This window comes from Scyliorhinus canicula, chromosome 1 (assembly GCF_902713615.1).
Source record: "Scyliorhinus canicula chromosome 1, sScyCan1.1, whole genome shotgun sequence".
NCBI classification, from domain to species: domain Eukaryota; kingdom Metazoa; phylum Chordata; class Chondrichthyes; order Carcharhiniformes; family Scyliorhinidae; genus Scyliorhinus; species Scyliorhinus canicula.
The window spans coordinates 250,918,377-250,937,724 of record NC_052146.1 but is presented as its reverse complement, the minus strand read 5'-3'; the positions used below and the strand labels follow the sequence as shown (position 1 = coordinate 250,937,724).

General features: G+C 47.5%; 1 protein-coding gene across 4 annotated transcripts in view; it reads right to left on the bottom strand.

Moving 5' to 3' along the window:
- The window catches only part of rps6kc1 (ribosomal protein S6 kinase polypeptide 1), a 199,882-nt gene that overhangs the window by 123,213 nt on the left and 57,321 nt on the right, over window positions 1-19,348 (bottom strand). For all 4 annotated transcript variants that reach the window (XR_005462299.1, XM_038811377.1, XM_038811391.1 and 1 more), the window contains one exon: window positions 7,400-7,459. Coding sequence is in view for 2 of the 4 variants with exons in the window: in XM_038811377.1 (XP_038667305.1) it covers window positions 7,400-7,459 (60 nt within the window). In the remaining 2 variants the exon portion in view is untranslated. The remainder of the gene's footprint in view (window positions 1-7,399; window positions 7,460-19,348) is intronic.

Sequence of the window (19,348 nt, the reverse complement as noted above, 5' to 3'; positions counted from 1 at the left end):
TCCAGCTGCTTCTAATAACAGGTTCCCAGTCAGAGGCAGTCTTTTAAGTAAAGTGAGTAAGAAACAAATTAGTAATGTTGATACGGAATTTTTACATATTTCCACAAGAATATGTTCAACATGTTGCTGCACCTGATAAAAGGAAGATCCTTTAGCAACAAAAAAAAATCATTAATACACATCTGAGCCAAGTTGTAGTTCCACCACTAATCTTGCCAAGTGTAAAGGAGCTGAGGGACGAGTTCATCGCTTAGGTTTATGACTACTACTCATACGGCTGGGTGAGCTGCTACCACTACCACATTGCACCAAGGGATTTAATTCAGTCTAGCTTTTGCTTGGTTCAAAACACCCAAGGCTACGCTTGGTCAATGCCATCAGTAACAACGTTTGCAATTATAAGCATAGCTTGTTATCCTCCCGAGCTTTCTGCGGCATTTCACAGTCAACCATTTCACCAAGGTGGTCTTTGACTATCCTATGGCTCTACGGTTAGCTGTGACACAGTTGCTGGCACTTGCTTCTGAGTCACAAGTTTCCGGGTTCAAGTCCTCCAGGGTTTGAACACAAAAATAATCAAGACTGACACTCGGGTGCAGTACTGAAACGTTAAACTGAGGACCCAACTGCTTGCTTGGGTGAATGCAAAGAATCACATGGGCCCCACCATCCGAAGAGCCGGTAGCATCCCTGCTGACTCCAATAGACCCAATGCCATTTCACGCTCTAACGGACATCGACTGGAGGTGGGGGGGGGGGGGTGGTGGAGGAAGAGAGAGAGACAGACAGACAGACAGACACAGAGAGAGGGGATCTGGAGGTCCTATGGGGAGGGAACCCCCAGTCAGAAGCGGGTATCCGGTGGATGCGCCATCCCACACAAAATCAAACTTTGTTTAATTTTGGGTTCCCCCTCCAGATGTATCATTCACCCGCCAGCTTGAAAGCTGAGGTTGGGCAGGAATAGGCCCTTACTTTAAAATACTTAAGGGCCTTAACTGGGTCAAGGATGGGCTACCCATCCAAGGTCCTGCCTTCCTGAGCACAAAATCACAACCAAGTCAGGGAGGGTGCGATCCCGCCCATGTAAATTTATGCTCCCCCCAGAAACAGCCCAAGAGTTTTTTTGGGGGGGGGGGGGGGCGCAGTAAAACTCTGGCCATGGTGCTATTTCAAAAGAGGGGCTATCCTGCACTGCCCTATCCAATATTCAGCCCTCAATCAAAATCACAAAATAACAGATCATCTAGTCATCATTACATTGGTGTGTGAAACACTTGTTTTCCCATTTCCTACTTAACAACATTGACTCATTGGCTGTAAAATGCTGTAAGACAGCTGGTGGCCTTGAAAGGTGCTATATTAATACAAGACATTGGGACAAGTTTGCATATCTACTTGTCCCAATGTCAACAGAAATGGCTTCTTCTACTACTGACCATCTCCTTCTAAATACCCAATGGCTTACATCCTTAAATCTTCTGCTTTTCATTGTTTATATTTTCGGCCTCAGAAACATTGGCCAGAATTCTCTGGTCCATAGACAGCGGTGGGAGAAGTGAATCCCGGCGCCAGAGAACAGCATAACGCCTTCCGCCGCCAAGAAACTAGTGGCTAGGAGGCCGGAGGATGCTGCCCATTATCTATAGAATGAGGTAAGTTCCCAATCATATTCATTGATGACACCTCTCTCTACCTCATCACAAGCAATACTCTCAACTCTAGAATTGTCTAAATGTTGTCAGACTCTCTAATACTGACTGAAACAAAAACTTCTTCCCATTCAGCACTGCAACCATAAAGCTATTGTTTCCTGTGTTACATGAGTGAATATACTTCAGATTCACTGGCTGTAAAATGCTTTGAGAATTCCAATGATCATGAAAGGCACTATATAAATGCTTTGAAGTCAGTTTCAGTTAAATACTGACTTTATTCACACTGAACCAAATGGTGAGAAAGTTATTGTCCTGAAATGAAATAAAATGAAAATCGCTTACAGTCTCAAGCTAAATTTCGAACCCCATAAATAATCCATAACCACATTCCATCTTCATTCCATCTGTCTCTTCCTTTATCTTACTCCTACTGATATAGAGATCCTTAACCATGCTTTTGTTACTTCCAAACTATTCTTCATTGGCAAACTAAGATCCAGCCCACATAAAATCCAACAATTTCTAAACCTTTGCTTGTCCAATACTGTCCTGCATTCGGCCCCACTCGCCCATACTGCTCTCTTCCCCAACTTCAACTGGCTCCCTGCTCCCATTGCAGTGAATTGGAAATCCTTGTCTTCATTTACAAATCCCTCCCATGGCCTTGAACCATATCAGGCAGCTCCTCCAGGACATTGTGGTCCTGCTCACTGTCGCTCTTCCCCAAAACGTTTCTGCACAACCATTGCCTCGACTCTAAAACCAAAGGAATACTTCACCAAAGCCTTTTACTACTGTAGTCCCCCCCCCACACACACACACACACACACACACACACACACACACACACACCATATTTAAAGCTTATTTTCCTTCCAAGCTTTAAGAATAATGCTCCAGACTTTGATGTGCCTGCTAATCATTCTTGCAAATGAATCATCACAGTCCTTGCTCAAGTACCTTTTATACTTTCTTTTAGCTCCTAATTTAAGGTGATGTTTTTTGTTAGAATAGGAAATTCAGAGCAGGATTGGTTTGTGTAACTGCCAGCGAGTCTATTAAAATTAATCTGTAAGACAGGAGAAGCAAATGGAAACAACACATCATCATTGGTAACCATGGTATTGCACTCTCGCTCTCTCTCTGAGCAATACTGCGTCTTTGAAGAACTGAAAATTACACAGGGTCATTTTCAATGCTTGGGTGAAGACGTTAAAAAATAAGTTTAAAAAATGCTTGATCTCCCCCAAGTTGTTCATCCAGCAATTCAGCAACATAACAGTTAAAATAAATAAGTTTTATAAAACAATTAAACTTTCACAATATTTACAAAATTAAGTAATACACCTTGTCCTTTCAGGCACGGCCTCATTTGTTTCCGCCTTGTCCTATCTTTAACCAAATTACATTTTAGGAATTCCAGATGGCTCTTTATGATGCTCATATAACAAAACTGATGACTTGGAGAAGCAACTGAGCACCATTAACATTCACAGGGTGAATGGTTACGATGGACAGTTTACTTCTTAAATGCACAATAATGAGGGTTTTGGTTCATCACAGATTCATATTTCAACACTGCAATCAAAATGGGTGTAACTAGGTTTTAATCATTATCATGTCAATTATATGATAATGTCATTAACCAACGAGTGATCTGCAGATTAGTTCAAATTAACAGAAAGGACAGCAGTAAAATATAAATAACTATTACAATGATTTAGATTTATGTTACAGATGTCAACAGAAACCTATCAAAGGGTCTACAGAAAGTGATGAGCATTCTAATTTATAGTGTATGTTCTAGGGAAATGGGAAAAGTAAGATCTAAGTGCCATCCATTATTGCAGATATAATGCCCTTTCCGAATAAACCTCTAAGTCTCCTGTGACTAATCTAAGTAACCTATTCATTGTACAATGCCTTCTACTCAGAAATTCTCTCAAATTCATTCTGATAAAACTCAAAAGAGATGAGGGAAAGAAAAGATTTGTAAAAAAAATTCTTCTGCAAACAAGTAACAACAAACCCCCAAAAAATTGATTCTTTAGTCACATCCAGGTTAATCTCCGTGGAATATTGCCTCTCTTCCAAGCTTCATCCTAACTCTCCAATTTCCGCCACCCGCATGCCATCTGTTACTGAGTCCGATCTATTTATTTCTTCTCGTTGGCTTTGAATCTCTATTCACTCCCCCATCCCTAATGCACTGTCTTCAAAGCCTACATACATGAATACTCCATGCCTTCATCCCACCCTGTCCACAAACACTCAAATCCTGTATTGCAGCTTGCATTCTCCACTTTCCCAATGACGATAATACCGTGTTCCTCTTCCTTTCTCTTCATCACAGCTGACAGAGCCTTCAGCCATCATGTCCGAACATCTCAAAATTCTTTTGCCAAACCCTCCTGTTTGCTGTGTCTCATCTTACACTTGCGAATATCTGACTTCGTAATTCAAAAAGTTATTTCTAAAACATCTGAAGTGTTGAAGTTGAAACCCTTGGCTGACAAACTGGCAAACAGGTCTGGGTAAATACAGTTCAATGGGTAACCGGTGTTTAGTTAACCAGGTCAAGACTGAAATTAGAATCAGGGATCGGCAAGGACTGCAACTCAACAATTATTTCACTGAGGAAGTTAAATTATTCATTCAGCTCCCAGATAAAGGCGGGGGCTTCTTGGGAGAACCAGCATGTCTGAAAAGAGGGCTGTTCACACCATTGGAGATATAAATTATTCATGATAGTCCCAGAATCAAAGGGTTGTTTGAAGATAGATCACTGGTTTAAATTTCTGTTTGGAACATCCAAGGTATGACGTTGCCATGAAGAAGGGTTGCCGGGAATTATCCTTTTGTAATTTGGGTCTACATTTTTGCTCATAGAAAAAAGTTCAGCTTGGGAACAGACAGAGTCAAGTGAGCAAAATAGGTAAATATTAGCCATGCCTACACCTTAAGCAGACCAAGTACTAATTTCATTATTCACCTCCTGGAATAAGTGTGGGACCTGGCACTCAGATTGGAGGCAGAATTTGTCAGAGGCTGAAAGATTTTTCGAACTTGGAGCTGGAGAAAGAAATCTACAATAACTCTAATAATGAAAGGTAGTTATAGTCTGTGAGAAGACTGGGAGAAAGGAGTCTATATCTGTCCCAAGCTAGGACAAGGAGCAAAGAGGCAATTAGGAACCACGGGATTCCTGATTTTTAAATCACAGGCACGAATATAATGAGATCCAAAGCTTGAACTGAGGCGTCCATAGTTGTGGGGCGAGATTTTCCCACACCCGACTCAACTCGACGCAATAGGTGATTAAGAAGGCAAATGGAATTTTGTCCTTCATTGCTAGAGGGATGGAGTTTAAGACTAGGGAGGTTATGTTGCAATTGTATACGGTGTTAGTGCGGCCACACCTGGAGTATTGTGTTCAGTTTTGGTCTCCTTACTTGAGAAAGGACGTACTGGCGCTGGAGGGTGTGCAGAGGAGATTCACTAGGTTAATCCCAGAGCTGAAGGGGTTGGATTATGAGGAGAGGTTGAGTAGACTGGGACTGTACTCGTTGGAATTTAGAAGGATGAGGGGGGATCTTATAGAAACATTTAAAATTATGAAGGGAATAGATAGGATAGATGCGGGCAGGTTGTTTCCACTGGCGGGTGACAGCAGAACTAGGGGACATAGCCTCAAAATAAGGGGAAGTAGATTTAGGACGGAGTTTAGGAGGAACTTCTTCACCCAAAGGATTGTGAATCTATGGAATTCCTTGCCCAGTGAAGCAGTTGAGGCTCCTTCATTACATGTTTTTAAGGTAAAGATAGATCGTTTTTTGAAGAATAAAGGGATTAAGGGTTATGGTGTTCGGGCCGGAAAGTGGAGCTGAGTCCACAAAAGATCAGCCATGATCTAATTGAATGGCGGAGCAGGCTCGAGGGGCCAGATGGCCTACTCCTGCTCCTAGTTCTTATGTTCTTATGTAACTCCTGACTGCAGGAAACCTTTTGAAGGATGGCCTCATCGGGGAGTAACTCCCAGAGGCACACACAAAAACGGGCAGGTGCCATTGAATAGCGGTGTCAATCTCAGCACTGCAGCCATCGAGAAACACCCCGCCAAACATGGCCAAAACCAGATTTTGCAATCATTCTGGCGAATCGCACCTGTGACGTTTTGAAGGAAAGGTCGGAGTGTAGGTTTGCCAAAAACTAATGGAAAGATCCCCATAAAATGACGTATCTCAGAGGATAGCTGTAACACAAGATTCTGAGGAGCTGTGGCATGTGGTTTGATCCCAGAAGGAGAAGTAAATTAACCTTCAAAATTTGTATAAGGGAACTCTTTGGTGAAATTAGGAAGTAAAAATAGGAAGTGTCTTGACAAGCTATAGGGTTAAGATTAGTGCTTGTTTTTTTATATGTTGCAAAGTTTGTTTTTGTTTAAAAACCTAGTGTTGTTCTTTTAGTTCATCACTGCGTATTTGAACACTTTAAACGTCAACGGTCTCTTCGAAGACACTAATATTACCTTCAAAGACTTGGTCAAAACCTACATCCTTGTCACCCTCTCCCCCCACCATAGTTCCTCTCCTAACTCTTGCTTATTGTTCATTCGCAACCCATCCTCTACCATGAAGCACTTTGCAATGTTTTGCCACATTAAAGAGGTACCATATAACTTGCGATGAAACAGGAGCAGTGGTTAGCACTACGGCCTCACGGTGCTGAGGACCAGGGTTTGATCCCGGCTCCGGGTCACTGTCCGTGTGGAGTTTGCAAGTTTTCCCCATGTCGGCGTGGGTCACACCCCCACAACCCCAAGATGAGCAGGGTAGGTGAATTGGCCACGCTAAATTGCCCCTTAATTGGAAAAACATATTTTTTCTTTTTTTAAATTGCTATTGAACAACTTCATTTCTTTCATAATTACCCCACGGTAGGCCTTCCACACAGGAAAAAATATTTAAAATAGGTGTGCACAAAACGTCCAACTGTGAAGAGCAAATACTGAAGTACAAGTTTTGTTTTGGCAGAAGAGGTTCCTCTTTCAGTTAGACGTCAGTGTGATGGATGGCTGGACTAGGGTTGGGTCTTCAGAGTTTATGCTTTAGCAGTGTACAATTGACCTCAGGTTTAGGCACAGAGCAAACTGTAGCCAAACAAGGAGATCACGCAAGGGGATCCCTCACAACACCCCAGGCTCAGACTGGCTACAGTTGAACCCAGTACAGGATGAAAATCAACATTTCAAATGACCTTCAATGCCTTTTAAAACGTTAAATAGAACATTTTTTGATATCAGAAGGACAAGGATTCAGAATAAACATCCAGGAAAGCAGAGCGCTGCATGTTTATAGCATAAAATACAACAACGGTGATTCTGCACGATAACGGGATTTGCTGATTGTACATAACTGATAATGATTGCTGTGGGTCACTAATTGTTATACCTGCACCCTAAATTAAAACTCACGGGGACTAATTCCTATCTCTAGTAATTCGCTCATTTAAAAGTTCCAGCAGATCTCCAGCGGAGTTGTTTGTATTAAAATCAGTAGATACACGGTTTTATCATAGGAGCATTCGCCACACTACCGACAACATGTCATTTTGCTGGGTATAACTGTGTCGGTAAAAGGTCACAAGGTCTAATTGATTTGTCATCACGTTCTGAGATCAGTGAAAGAATAATTGTACATTGCCAGCTTGTCAACAAATAAAATACATTTCTGGCATCTTACCTTCGCATTCTGATTGACTACTAATGGTGACATCGTCAATGCTACTCAAGTCTCTTCGAGCTAGAATACAAAAAAAAGGGGCAGTTTACTCAAATACAAATCTTACTGACCATGACATTTCAAATGTTTTTAAAGACCATCTGTAAATAAATATTTCACTATTTCTTCTCATTCCCCTCTTCTTCATCACATTGTGTACTCCTGCGAGGGATGAGTAACCTTGCCTGTTCTCAGGCAGCTGCTTCTTTTGAACCAGTCACCCTACTCCCACGTGAGATTTCCCAAATTCTCCAAATGCCATTAGCAGATTTTAACTGTGTGATAAGGCGAACAAACCTCAAACACAATTCCATCATCCTACCATTCTTCAGTTCAAGGTTTTTAAATACACAATCTTCCTGCAATAGTAGGCTACAAATGATGTACTGTCATTATTAACAAAGCCTTTGCAGTCCAATCTTAAGCAAAGTGGGGATCTCTGCTACTCCAAAACACTAGCAGGAAGATGTTCATTATATGAAAGCCAACTTGAAATGAGTAATGATATGCATTAAGAAAAACATCTTTCTTATTCTCTTTTTTCTCCTGTTTTTGTTTTCTCCCCTTCACAAACCAACTGAGGCCTTACTTGCTCTACAAAGTCCAGAATAAGCATGTGGCAGCATTAAAGCAAAGGAAGGTGGTGAAATACAGGGTCCATTTTGCTTCACTGACTGTGCTAAAACCTCTCTTGGAACTGAACTCAGTCACAGGCAAAAGGTTTTCGCATGAATTTTCGGTCCACATACTAAACTGAACATCACGCTATTGATGGCATTTTAAATGGCTGAGATCTGGTTTGAACCATTTATTTGTGCAGATGAACCCAACGTTACACGCAGGGGTAGGGTGGAGAGGGGAGAGAAAAATCGACAGGTGATGAACCATAAATATTTTATGCAAAGGCTTTTGAAAGTAATTTTGGAAAGCTGGCTTTAATTTGGTTGGTCTCCATATTTCTGTTTCTATTGTCAAGAATGCAATAGTTTATCAGTAACCTTGAATGGCTCTGAGCTGAAGGGGGATGTGGGTGTCATTTGGTTCATTGAAACCTGCACTGTCAACTGGTCTCAGCTGGAATGTCACTGGACAAGTGATGTAATCAGCCAGCAACTCCATTCCTGATCATTATCCAGGGGCCCCACCTAGAAAGATCTGATGTTGTGCATACATCTCCCCTCACTGTCCTAAACTCTAGATAGGCCTAAATTGCTCAATCTCCTTCATAAGACAAGCCCCTCATTTCTGGAATCAATCTAGCGAACCTTCTCTGAACTGCCTTCAATACCACTACATCTTTCCTCAAATAAGGGGACCAAAATTGTGCATTATACTTCAGGTGCGGTCTCAGCAATACATTGTACAGTTGCAACAACACTTCCTTACCTTTATACTCCATTTTTAGCTGTAAATTCCTACATGCCATTTGCTTTCTTTATTACCTGCTGTACCTGCATGCTAGTGTTCTGTGACTCATGCACAAGGACACTCAGATCCCTCTACACCATAGCATTCAGACGTCTCTCCCCCATTTAGATAATAAAAGTTGCTTTTCCATTTTCCAACCAAAATGGATGACCTCACACTTATCCACGTTAAACTCCATCTGTCACATTTTGGCCCCCTCACCTAACCCATTGTGGTAGTATGACTAGGGGTATTACGGTACCTGGGAGTGTGAGCTGCCATTGGTGCAGAGGACTCGCTGCCCATTGGCCCAGGTATCGTGTGCCTCTTAGCCCGATTGGCTAAGAGGAAGGTAGCTCCGCCTACGAGGCGGGGTATAAGAACCCGTGTTCCCCGGCAGCCAGCTATTTTCCTGCACGTCTGCTGCCGGGTTCACTTCTTGCTAATTAAAGCCTTTCGTTCGGACTTCACCTACGTTTCGTGTCCATTGATTGTGCATCACCCATTTATATAGGACAATTGCTTCATAGCGCCAGGGTCCCAGGCTCGATTCCCAGCTTGGGTCACTGTCTGTGCGGAGTCTGCACGTTCTTCCCGTGTCTGCGTGGGTTTCCTCCGGGTGCCGTTTCCTCCCACAAGTCCCGAAAGACGTGCTTTTAGGTGAACTGCACATTCTAAATTCTCCCTCAGTTTACACAAACAGGTGCCAGAGTGTGGCGACGAGGGGATTTTCACAGTAACTTCATTGCAGTGTTAATGTAAGCCTACTTATGACAATTATAAAGATTATTATTCATTTGCAAGGTTCTTATTTCCACATTGGGACAGTTTGACCCACAAATTTTGCAAATTTGGTATAGAACCTTCCATCCCTGTATCCAAATCGTTAATATAGATTGTAAATAATTGCCCATCCCCAAGGACCAAACCCTGTGGCACCTCACTTGTTACATCTTGTCATCCAGAAAAAGACCCATTTTATCCAGACTCTCTGTCTGTCAGCCAGTCTTAAGTTAAGAAATATGGTAGATGCTAACCACAATCCAAGTTCATATGTAATATCTATGCAATTATGGCATAACAATGAAAAATTTCAGGAGATAATTGAAAACTGGAAAAGAATTAACATGGTAGACCATGCGGGGCCACACACTGCACTGGGTATAATCGGATCCTGCGTACAATTACGCACTGTGAATTCTCACTCACAACCCTTTGGCATGGCAAAACATTAAAAGGAAGCAACGTCCAAGCTAGGGTTCCTCCCCTAACCAGCACAAACCCCCCCCCCCCCCCCAACTCCTTGTGTGTGTGTGCGTGTGTGTGTGTATACATGTGTGTGCGGCAGGGTTGGTGTTGAACTGCTGGGATAATAAACACGGTTTACTTTCAACCCTGCCTGGCTGCTCAGTTAAAATTGACATTGTTAAAAGTCATTTAAAATGATTGCCCAGCCACCTTCCCACTTTACTACTATTGCTGAGCCCTGGGAAGACTGTGGGCAGATTCTCCGGAAAGATTTAGAAGTATGGAAGCGAGTGGGAACTGTTGCGAGCTTCCCGGTGCTCGGCCCACCGAGGCCGGGAAGGCTCTTCAACGTTAATTGGTCCACTTAACAAGGCCCCACGTGCTTCACGCCGCCGATACACCGGGACCACGCTTGCCAGCCCCCCCCCCCCCCCCCCCCCCCCCCCCCCCCACACTAAGGTCAAGGAGCACTTAATCAACACCTGCACAGCCAACCCCACTCAGCTTGCAGCCATGGCACTGAGACGACCGGCCCCATGATTCAGGGATGCAGATCTGGAGAGGCTCCTAGATGCGGTGGAGGCCTAGAGGGATGTCCTGTTCCCCCGAGAGTCCCGAAGGGTGAGCCACAGGGCAGCCAGTGCCGCCTGAAACAAGGTGGCAGCGGCCGTTAGCTTGGGCAGCGCGACCAGAAGGACTGGCCTCCAGCACTGGGCAGCATGGGTGTGTTGGCACCACATCCCCAGGAACCTTCCCACCCCCCCCCCCCACAGTGCAACCAGCTGCCCCACCCCAACCCCCACCTGCACCTCCCCAACCCACACTTCATACGCCCCCTCCTTCACCCCACTTCTCCCTTTACACTGCCACCCCCAGCACTGTGACCCACGTGTGAGCCTAATGATGCCCTCTCTCTGTCTCCACAGGAGAAGCTCTCCCACAATCACCGGGAGAGGGTCCAGACTGGCGGAGGGATGTCGGACATTAGAATCCTCACCACCTTCGAGGAACGGGCTGGAGGTGACAGGGTGGCCGGGGACAGAGCGGTCACCAATTCAGAGGTCGGAGCACGCTGCGGGCGGGAGGATCCACTGGGCCCCACCCGGATGGACTGTCACACGCGAGTTGTTATTGCCATACAGACTGACGCATCCCTCCCATTGTCCACATGATTCATTCCCCTGCTGGTCCTCCAGTCGATGGCACAGCCCATCCGGGGTGGCTCCACCCCTCCCTGCCTCCCATGAGACCATCATGGAGAAGAGCTCAGAGGACGTTACAGTCGATGCATCATAGCTGTCATCCCACCCTCCAGCGGTGCAGGGACACGCAGCTTGGTGGGAAAGGTTAGTGGAAAGGCTTCTGGGGCACGATCTGGTGAGCACCAAACCGCTGCCGATGTCCATCAGGTGGAGGCAGGAACCCCCAGGGGAGACAGCAGTCGGAGGGCTGCTGCATCCCAGGACCCAGCGGGCCCCAGTCAGGTGTTGAGCCTGTGGAACAGATTTACCCAGAGTTGATGGAGACGTTAGGGAGCAGCCAGGACATTCAGAGGGGGATGTCAGCGACACTCCAGCAGGTCCATAGCCAATTGGAGGAGTCCCAGAGGCTACGGGCGCAAGAGATGGCGCCGGCAATGTGTGGCACCGATATCAACACCGCTAGAGTGGCGACCACAGTGGAGAGCCTGGTGCACAATGTCGGTAGCATTAGTGAAGGTGTCCAAAGCGTGGTGCAGTCGGTGATGGCCAAGGCTGAGGGGCTCGGCAAACTGTCCACGACTCAAGGGAAGACAGTTCCAGGCCGACCTTGATGAGCTGCTGTCGGACATGTCCTGCTCTCAGGTGGGTGGTCGAGGCGCTGCGGAGCATGGCCCAGTCACTGATCAGCATGGGGTCAATACTATGGTGCAGACATTGGGGAGCCATCAGGGCCGACAGAGCCAGATGATGCAGGGGCAACCAGGGCTCATTCCAGCTGAGCCTCCGTCCCGAGGTGACGCTCAGGGCACTGGCTTAGAAGGGGAGCTGGGTAGCAACCCGGACCCATCCTATGGACTAGCCTCCGGCCCCAGGGCCATAGAAGGACACAGGACAAGGTACGTAGCTGGCTGCATCCACCTCTGATGTGCATCCTGGGACACAACTAAACATAACGGTAGAGCAAGGAGGGGCAAGCACATTGAGGGCACTGAGGTGGGGGATAATGAGTGCAGTGTTGATTGGGGGTGGAGGGAGGAAAGAGATAGTGAGGCAGCACCATCGGCGAGTGGGGCAGTGGTTTACACCTGTAAGAGGAACAATAAAATAACCTCACCACAACCAGCAAGATGCCTCTGGCTCTTTGGAAGATGCCCGCCCCCCACCCCACATGCCCTTCCCACGCACATCCAGCGACGAACATGTGCTTGGGGCTGGGGCCCATCCCCTGGATGTGTTTGGAAATTGGCCGCCACACTGTGGCACTGCCTCCCGCAGTGTTCAAGCTCAGTGTCCATGCATCAAGATGTGATTGGGATGCTAGGCAGAGCCCCACATGCTACATGGCCCACTTACCCACGGGGACCCACTTGGGATATGTGAAGTGCTCACCCAACACAATTGCTAATTCCTTGTTAGCAATAGCCTTCAGCCATACGGCCAGTGGCCTCTGCGGTCAGTGGGAGCTATGGGTGGTCAGTGGGAGTTATGGGTGGTCAGTGGGCAGGGGCTAGGGTTTCCCTGGGTAGGGGAACACAGTACAGGGATCAGCATGGTGGATGCACATCTGGCCCTCACCCCCACCCCGCAGGGACCCCATTTCCCCCCCCCCCCCCCCCGCAGGAACCCCCATCCCCCATTCCCCCCCCCCCCCCATGTCGGGCCACCCCCAACCGGGGTTGGATCCCCCCCCACCCCGGAGCACAGGGGTAGCATGCCCACTGCACCCAGGCTCATTGCCTGTGACCGTGATGGCTGCTCACCTCCTCAGATCCCTGCAGCAGCCCATCCGCCAGGTTCACGTTTTTCAAAAGGAGTACTGATCGGCAACAGCGTGACCACTTGCTGGAGAGGCCGATGACGGGAGGCCATTGGATATGTGGTAGCTCCTTGTATGGAAATAGGGCTTAAGTGGCGATAACTGATTTCTCGTCACTCTGCAGCGAGACCCCGATTTAGCCTAAAGAGCGGTCGGTTGCATCGCAAGCCATTTGGCGCCTGCCACAGTTCTCGTTTTCCGCCTTTCCCTCGATTCACCGGCCTGGTCTCGCCTGAGCGAGAGCGCAATGTCATACTCTCCACTCATGTATATAATGAGATGCAGACAGGCAGTGATTGACACACAGGATGACCAATCAACACACAACAGAGAACAACCAATCACCAGACAAGACACCACCACTATAAAGCTCACAGGGCTTAAGACTCCTGCTTTTTTCGGGACCCAGACACTGAGACAGTCAGAGTGCACAAGTTAGTGGGCACTATTGCCATGTGGTAGCTAGTAAGTCTGGTCAAGCCAGTAAGAGGTCATCAGTAGGATTAGTCAACCCACAGCTGAACATGTACAGCAGTTCATAGTTAAATAAAATAGTGTTGGATCATCTTCGGTGTTAGACGTTTGTTTCTAGCTTCCCTGCATCCAGTTGCAGTCGCCTTCGAACCAACCTGCCTAACACATCACGCATCAAGGATGAAGAATCGCACCCTGTGCAAATCAAAGTCAGGTTTGCAAGAAATTTATTTTTGAAAAAAGGAAGAGTACCCGATTATTTTTTCTTTCCAATTAAGTGGCAATTACCGTGGCCAATCCAGCTACCCTGCACATCTTTTGGGTTGTGGGAGGGGGGGGCCCACGCAGACACAGGGAGAATATGCAAACCCCACAGTGACCTGGGGCTGGGATCGAACCCGGGTCCTCAGCACTGTAGGCAGCAGTTCTAATCACTGCGCCACCCCTGTCAGCTATGCAATTCCACAAAAAATATTTTACAAATTTTATTTATCTGTTCCAAAAATAGTAGAACAAGTTTTCAATTTCCTTAGAGCCTTCACAAGAATACAAAAAAAAAAACTTAAAATTCACATAGCAATGATCGGCATAGGTGAGACCAAGTTGTGATGCTTTGCGTACTGCTCTGACAACATGAAGGGTACAAGCTCAGAGGGTGTGGAAGCTCAAGAAGCTGATAAACATACTGCAAAACTATCAAAGAAATGGATAGGGTTAAATGCAAATGGAGGAGGCGGTCATTGAGATGATTAAGCATAAAGGTAGGAGTAGGGCAGCACGGTGGCGCTGTGGTTAGCATTGCTGCCTCACGGCGCCGAGGTCCCAGGTTTGATCCTGGCTCTGGGCCACTGTCCCGTCTGGAGTTTGCACATTCTCCCCGTGTTTGCGTGGGTTTCGCCCCACCACCCAAAGATGTGCAGGGTAAGTGGATTGGGCACATCTTAATTGGAAAAAATGAATTGGAGATTGAATTACAAAAAAAAAAAATTTAAAGCGTAAATGTAGGAGTGAATAAATCTATGATAAAACAACAAATTAATGGAGCACAGATTCCGCTAAATTAATACGAGAAGATATTTAATATCCATTAAACAGGGGCTTGGTGAGAAATCATGATGGTAATGTGTTTAGAAATTAATGGCACTAAGCTCCATCAAAAACTTGGAAATGACCAAGTCAATTAAAAATGATTCACCAAAAAGTGTTCAAGAATAGTTTTATAAAAGGTTCAGAAAGTAGTCCACGTGATCCACAATGGAACATGTGGTAGCGATTGTAAATGAGGCTAGAACTTTTCTGAGAGATGCATAATTTGAGTTAAAAGTAGCTCCCACGTCACTTCCGGTGGTGCTTGCGAGCGGAGTGGCTGCGTCGAGAAGAGGCAATCGGGGTGGCAGGCCTGAGTCCAGAACACGATGTAGAGGGGGATTAGAGCACACTGGGTGGCTCCCACTGAAAATGGATCTTTGAGGAGTTTGGAATCCGGTCCCTGGGGGAAGAGATTTCTTGACGTTGGAATCTTTGGGAAAAAAATTTGTGAAAATGATTATTTAGTTCTTTTCGGATTGAAGAAAGAGGAAGAAATAATAAGTTGTTAGAGAATGCGAAAAGCAGCTGGGAAGAAGGAAGAAAGCCCGGATTCACCGTTGAACGAGAAGGCCAGCAAAAGCACTGACAAGATGGCGGATGCCGAACCGCATGGTGGGGCCGCACTACGTACGGTGGAGAAGATGACTGAAGTGATGACGGTGGAGCTGGAAAAGAAGTTTGCAAGGCATATGGAGGCTTTGAGGAAGGAGACGGCAGTCGCATTGAAATCATTGGAGGAGGCAATCGCCCCAGTGAGGGTAGCTGTGGCAAAGACATCGGTCGAGGTGAGAGAGCAGAGTGAGAAGATGAAGGAAGTGGAGGAGGCCATGTCGCAGCACAGCGACCAGCTCACCTCGGTGGGGGACGAGCTGCAGAGAGTGGTGGAGGTCAACAGAGGACTCCAAGCAAAGCTCAAGGACTTGGAGAACCGCTCGAGACGGCACAATCTGAAAATTGTGGGTTTGCCCGAAGGGACAGAGGGTCCAAGGCCAACAGAATACTTCACTAAGAAGTTGGTGGAGCTGATGGGAGAGGGTGAGAACTCTTCCCAGTACGAGCTGGACTGAGCTCATCGGTCATGAAGGCCGAAGCCCAAGGTGAATGAGCCGCCGAGAGCTTTCCATACATACTGCATGAAGGAGAAGGTGTTAAGCTGGGCGAAGCAGAAGCGCGAGGTGCAGTGGGACGGTGCTGGAGTTCGGATCTATCAGGACTTGACGGTTGAGTTGGCAAAGAGACGAGTAGTGTTCGGGCGGGTGAAGGTAGCACTGTACAAAAAGGGAGTGCGATTTGGTATGGTGTACCCGGCGAAGCGGAGGGTAACGTATAACGCCAAATACTTTTATTTTGAGACAGCGGAGGTGGCTGAGGCGTTCGTGAAGGTAGAAGGCTTGGGACAGACGTGAGGAGCGGAGCTGGAAGAGAGACTGTGGACTGTGTTTGGGCAGCTGGAAAATGTATAAGTGCTCAACTTTCTTTTTACTGATGTGTATTATAATTTACTTCTCTTTGCATTGTAACAGAGATCAAGTTAATGGTTGGGTTGATTGGCGTTTTGTCTTGCGACGGTTAAATCTTATGTTAGTGAATTGTATGGGTTGGATTGTTGGTTTTGGGGACGATATATCTTGGCGGGGGGAGCCACCCGTGGTAGCTAACTCAAGTCAGCTAGTGAAAGAAGGTGGGGTGAGAGGAGGGCTGCGATGTTGGAGCCTGGATAGCAGGCTTCAATGGGCCTATGAGGCGAGCGAGAGGGCGGGGGGTAAGGGATTGATGCTGGGAGATGCTTTTTCAAGGGGAAATGTAGGGGGGGTTCTTTGGGGGGGGGTTCAATGTTAACAGTGGACAGGGGTGGGTCAGGCCTATGGGCAGGGTTTGACGGAAGGGCTCAAGGGGTAGCGGTGCTGGTCAGCAAAAGGGTACGATTCCAGATGGAGGAGGTAGTGGCAGATCAGGGGGATAGATAGTGATTGTGACAGGGGCGCTGGAGGGGAGGTTAGTGGCGCTGTTAAGTGTATACAGTCCCAATTGGGACGATGTGGGATTCGCAAAAAAGGTGTTTGGGGCCATCCCCGACTTGGACACACACAAACTGGTTGTGGGGGGGGGACTGGAACTTGGTCCAGGAGCCACGGTTTGACAGATCACGGCCGCGCTCGCTGGTCCCATCGGGGGGGGGGGGGGGGGGGGGGGGGGACCCTTGGAGATTCCTGCACCCAAGGGAACGGGAGTACTTGTTTTTCTCAGCAGTCCATAAGGTATACTCGCGGATCGACTTCTTTCTGGTGGGGATGGCTTTGCTGGCTGGGGTTAAGGGGTCGGAATACTCTGAAATTGCTGTGCCAGATCATGCTCCGCAGTGGGCGATATGGTACTGGAGAAGGGGGTAGCGCAGAGGCTGGGGTGGAAACTGGATGTGGGGCTTTTGGGGAACCAAGTGTTCTTTGAGAAAATTGAAACAGTAATTAAGGAATATGTAGGTTTCAACCGTACGGGTGAGGTGTCGAAGGCAATTGTCTGGGAGGCTCTAAAACCGGTGGTGAGGGGTGAGGTAATTTTGTTTAAGGCCAGGGTGCACAAAGAGGAGAAGTTGAAGCGGCAGAGGGTAATAGATGAGATGTTGGAGGTAGATAGGAGTTATGCAGAAGATGGGGAGCCAGCGAAGCTGGAAAAGAGGAAGGAACTACAGGCGAATTTCGACCGATTGTCTACCAGGAAGGTGGTGTGCCAACTGAGACGAGCAAGGGGTGCAGTTTATGGGCATGGAGATAAGGCGCGGCATATGTTAGCAGGTCAGCGGCAAGGGAAATTCTTCAGGTGAGGGAAAAGGCAGGGAAATTGGTGGTGGCTCCAGAGCTGATTAACAAGGTTTTTGAGGCGTTTTATGAGAGGCTGTACAGGTCAGAGCCACCCGGGGAGACTGTGAGATGCAGGAATTTCTAGATGGGTTGGAGTACCCGAGGCTAGGGGAGGGGGGACAGGGCTACATTAGAAGGAGCAATAGTGCAGCAGGAGATAAAGGATGCGATTGGGAGGATGCAGTCGGGGAAGGTGGCAGGGCTGGATGGGTTTCCGGTGGAATATTATAAAAAATTCAAGAATAAGCTGGCACCCCTGATGGTGGGGATGTTTGAAGAGGCGAAAGGGAAGGGGGTGTTGCCACAAACCTTGGGGCAGGCATCGGTTTCACTGTTTCACATTGCTAAAAAAAGATAAGAATCCAACGGAGTGTAGGTCGTATAGGCCCATATCACTTCTGAATGTGGACGCAAAAGTATTGGCAAAGCTACTGGCAGGTAGGCTGGAGGAGTGCCTCCCGAAGATGATAGGTGAGGATCAGACGGGGTTCGTGAGAGGGAGGCAGCTTTTTTCGAACATTAGGAGGGTTTCGAACGTTGTTATGGCACGCCGTCGGCGGAAGGGAAGGAAACAGAGGTGGTTGTGGCATTGGACGCCGAGAAGGCGTTTGACCGGGTAGAATGGGGGTACCTGATGGCAGATCTGGAGCGGTTTGGGATTGGACCAAAATTTGTGAACTGGGTAAAGCTACTATATAAGGAGCCGAAGGAGAGTGTCCACACAAATAACATCAGCTCGAGATACTTGTCTCTCCACCGTGGGGCGAGGCAGGGATTTCCTATGTCCCCCCTGCTGTTTGCACTTGCGATTGAGCCGTTGGCCATCGCATTAAGAAGTTCGGGAGCATGGAAAGGAATAGTGCGGGGGGGGGGGGGGGGGGGGGATAGAGTATAGGGTGTCCTTATATGCTGACGACTTGCTGTTATATTGTTATATGTGTCGGAACCGAGTGCGTCGATAGGGGGAATATTGGAGCTAGTGTGGGTATCTGGGTCTTTCTCGGGGTACAAACTGAACCTAGACAAGAGTGAGTATTTTGTGGTGTCTCGGCCAGGGGTGGGGGAGGGGTGGGGGGGCTGCCATTCCGTAGGGCAGGGGCTCACCTTAGGTATCTGGGGGTGCAGGTTGCCCGGGAGTGGGGGAGGCTTCGCAGGTACAACATCACTAGTTTGGTGGGGGGAGTGAAAGCTGATCTGGCAAGGTGGGGTGGTCTCCCTCTGTCACTGGTGGGTAGGGTACAGGCGGGTAAAATTAATGTGTTGCCGCGATATCTGTTTATTTTTCAATGCCTACCGATTTTCCTGCCAAAGGCGTTTTTCCAGGGAGATTGAGGGAAGGATTACCTCGTTTATATGGGGAGGGAAGGTGGCCAGAGTGAGAAAGGTGCTGCTACAGAGGGGAAGGCAGGCAGGGGGTTTGGGTCTCCTGAACCTGATGTACTACTACTGGGTGGCGAATGTGGAGAAGGTGCGGAGCTGGGTCAGAGGGGTTGATTCCCAGTGGGTCAGAATGGAGGAGAGTTTGTGCAGGGGGTCAGGACTGAAAGCACCAGCAACAGCGCTGCTCCCGATAGCTCCGGGGAAATACTCAGGGAGTCCGGTAATAATAGCTTCATTTAAAATCTGGAGGCAGTTTCGCCAACACATCGGGTTGGGGGCAGGGTCAAGGGAAATGCACATTCGGGGGAACCACAGATTTGAGCCAGGGAGGTGGGGTGGAAATTTCCAGAAATGGGAAGAAAAGGGGATTAAGACGCTAAAAGATTTGTTTCTTAGGGGACTGTTTGCAGAATTGAAGGAGCTGGAAGCGAAGTAT